At 35.3% G+C, this 3,118-nt stretch overlaps 1 protein-coding gene across 2 annotated transcripts in view; it reads right to left on the bottom strand.

Moving 5' to 3' along the window:
• Window positions 1–3,100, bottom strand: part of LOC111491144 (respiratory burst oxidase homolog protein A) — an 8,436-nt gene extending 5,336 nt beyond the window's left edge. Inside the window, exons 1-4 of one of the 2 annotated variants that reach the window (XM_023139917.1) lie at window positions 2,101–3,100; window positions 1,841–2,000; window positions 1,625–1,673; window positions 472–585 (exon numbers count right to left, since the gene is read on the bottom strand). In XM_023139917.1, the coding sequence (XP_022995685.1) occupies window positions 472–585; window positions 1,625–1,673; window positions 1,841–2,000; window positions 2,101–2,716 (939 nt within the window). In that variant the 5' untranslated portion in view covers window positions 2,717–3,100. The remainder of the gene's footprint in view (window positions 1–471; window positions 586–1,624; window positions 1,674–1,840; window positions 2,001–2,100) is intronic. The other variant, XM_023139918.1, reaches the window with a different exon arrangement.
• Between the last annotated feature and the right edge of the window lie 18 nt (window positions 3,101–3,118).

Here is a 3,118-nt window from a genome sequence, read left to right on the forward strand (position 1 = left end):
AAAAAAAAAAAAAAAAAAAAAAAAAAAAAAAAAAAAAAAAAAAAAAAAAAAACAAAGAACAAAGACCTGTCTAAATACAATGATTAAAGATATTACAAACGCGTAGGAGTTCAATTTTTATTTATTTATGAAATTTTCGGAAGAAACTTCAATAATATAATATATGTTAAATAAGAAGTTCAAAAATCTTTGAACTTTTTATAAAATAGGTTCATAAAGTTCAAAAAAATGTTTAACAAGTTCCTAAATTTTCAAATTTGTGACTAACAAATGTTCGAACTTCAAAAATTGGCTAGAGATTTTTCTTTTTTTTTTTTTTTCTGTTTAACAAGTCATTGAGCTGGATTTTATAATTATGAAACAATTGGACACAATATTGGAAAACTAATAAATTTATAAAATTTAAAAATAGTGGAAAAACAATAATGAAAGGTAGCTCCATTAAAAAAAATGTAGGAGAAGAGAACTAACCTCAATATAGCCAAGCCTTTCAGGGTCCAACTCCTCCATGATGAGGGCCGCATATTCCTCTGCCTGTTCCTTTAACCTCGATAGCTTGTTTGCAGAAGCACTCAACATAATAATCTAAAACAAGTAAATTAACATAATTATGATATAATTTTGCAAACCTTTGGCATATTGTAACCAAAAAGTCCCCACCAACCCTACTTAAAAAATTGGAAGTTCTGGTTAGGACAACCATTTTTAAATAACTTTACATTTAACATTTTCATAATTATTTCTTAAATCTGCAAGAGGGTTAATTTGCAAATTAAAATAGATAATAGATCCGGACTATAAATAGCTGAACAAAAACGTATGAAATCATGATGCTTGGGACTTGAGAGCAGGAAACGTAGGAGTAGAAATATGAATTCAACAAGAACAATAATTCATTATAATATTGCAATTTGGAGTGGTTAATTTAGGAAATTTCAGGCTTGAGATTACCAAATCCTTCCTACCGTTGATATTATTATAACGAAAATGATTGCTGGCCAAACCAAATGAATTAAGGTAATGCAAAAAAAAAAATATATATATATATATGTATATGAAGGCCATTTTTGTTTTCCTTCTGAAAAAAAAAAAAAAAAAAAAAAAAAAAAAAAAAAAAAAAAAAAAAAAAGTCAGNCATCTGCTTTTTAAAAAGGGGAATTGGAATCATTATCATGATGGGAATCTTGATGTGGAGTAGACTAATTAGTCTGAATAGATTAGGTTATTAATATTTTAATTTAATCCCATCATGTTCATAATGCTAATTCCATGCGATTTTTTAATATATACAGTAGATGACAAAAATGGAGACAAAAGCCTTTTCCGCTCCACTAAATCAAATCATAGTCTTAAACCTTATTTTGGCAAACTAAGTTTTAAGCTTATTATCTCTAAGTTTTTTATCTCTTAATCTTTATATCTTTTTATTCAAACATATAAAGCAAGTAAAAAGAATAATAAAATTCTCATTAAAAAAAGAGGAATATAATTTCAAAATTAAAAAATAGCAAGGTTTATACAGCTTCTTTTACAGCTGAATATTTGAAAAATAGAATAAAATCCATAAAAATAATATTTAAATGTAATATAAATATCAACGGAGTTAAATAATAATTGAACTCACCTCTTTCACTTCTTCTTCGGTAATTCGGCCGTCTTCGTTTTTATCGACCCTGTAAAAAAAAATTGACGGTGGTAAAATACGAAAATTGAAAAACTGGCTCCTCTGAAAAGACAGCAGTCGGTTTCATTTCTTGGTGATGAGACGGTGTCGTTTTGTGTTCTTGCTTTTTTTAATTAACTTAAAGTTGAAGTAAAGAGATGGATAATAATCATTTACATGTCGAAGAAGATCTGGAGGCGCGAATCGAAGCTTTGATCGGTGATTTGTGACCAGAACTCGAACAGTTCGTCTCTGCTGATTTTTTCAACCTTCAATCTTCGTCTCCGACTCAAAGCATCGAACAGTTCAAGAGCGAATTCTTTTGAATCTTTCATTCCTAGTAAACGAAAAGGAATTTAAGAATTTGATGAACTAAGATTTTACAGAGCGAAGAAAATTTTGAAGAGAAAAAGTTCCAGATTAGGTAACGAACAAACCTATGCATTGTGCGAAATCGGAGCGGTAGAGGGATCCATCCTTGGCGAGCTTATCGAAGTTGTTCTGGATTTCGTTCCAGGCATCGACACCATTGGTTTTACTGCTAATGAATCTCAGGCCGCGAAGCGCTTTATGAGCGCCGGAACGAGTGCGATCAAGCTGAGCCTGTCGCCTCCTCAGAGCTCGAGCGGCCAACGCCGAGTCGAATCCGTTTCCAGCACTGGAGGAATGTCCATGGCTCCAGGAAAATCGCTTCAACTCGGCTTTCAACTCCTGTGAGAACTGTCTTGCTTTAGCGACCGCTTCCGCCTTCAATTCCTGGGAAAATTGACGCAACAAATTCGACGAGCTCCGTTTAAACGTCGGCGATCTCGACAGCGAAGAAGACTTGGGAGTTTCAGATCCAACAGAGACGGCGCTATCGATATTGACAACGGTAGCCGGCTCAACTCTCCGCAGGATGATTCTATCATCGTCCTGTAGATCAAGAGTCACCTCAACAAACTCCTCCGCCGCACTAGACTCCGTTCCCGGAGACGATCCTGCGCTCATCTTCGCATTTCCAGGAACCGTATCCGAAGCCCACCGCCGCTCATGCTTCGGAGCCCCCTTCATTTATCCACAAACCAAAACTATCCTTCCTTCCAACAACTTCACACACACAACCAAAAAACCACAAGCATCAGCCGCAACGGCTAAACGTGTACCGCTACAAGGCTAGAGGTAGAGATTCTGAATAGAAATGAATAATGCAACAACAGTTCGCAGTATGAAAGAAGCAAAATCAGAAAAGACGCTCGGAATCTGGCAGTAGTGATGGAGAAACAACAGGAAAGGGACAGAGATTCGGAGCAAAGCGGATTGAATTCAAAGCATATTGGTATCTGGGCATGGCGAGATTGGGAAAGGGAAGAAAAAAAAAAAGAATAAAAAGCAGAATGCGAGGTAGGAGAAGAAGGTAACAGCAGAGAAGAACGTCTAGAAGGAACTTTTGGGGGGGGGGGGGGGGTTGTTTGG

The sequence above is a fragment of the Cucurbita maxima genome, unplaced genomic scaffold (genome assembly GCF_002738345.1).
Source record: "Cucurbita maxima cultivar Rimu unplaced genomic scaffold, Cmax_1.0 Cma_Scf00016, whole genome shotgun sequence".
Classification (NCBI taxonomy): Eukaryota; Viridiplantae; Streptophyta; class Magnoliopsida; order Cucurbitales; family Cucurbitaceae; genus Cucurbita; species Cucurbita maxima.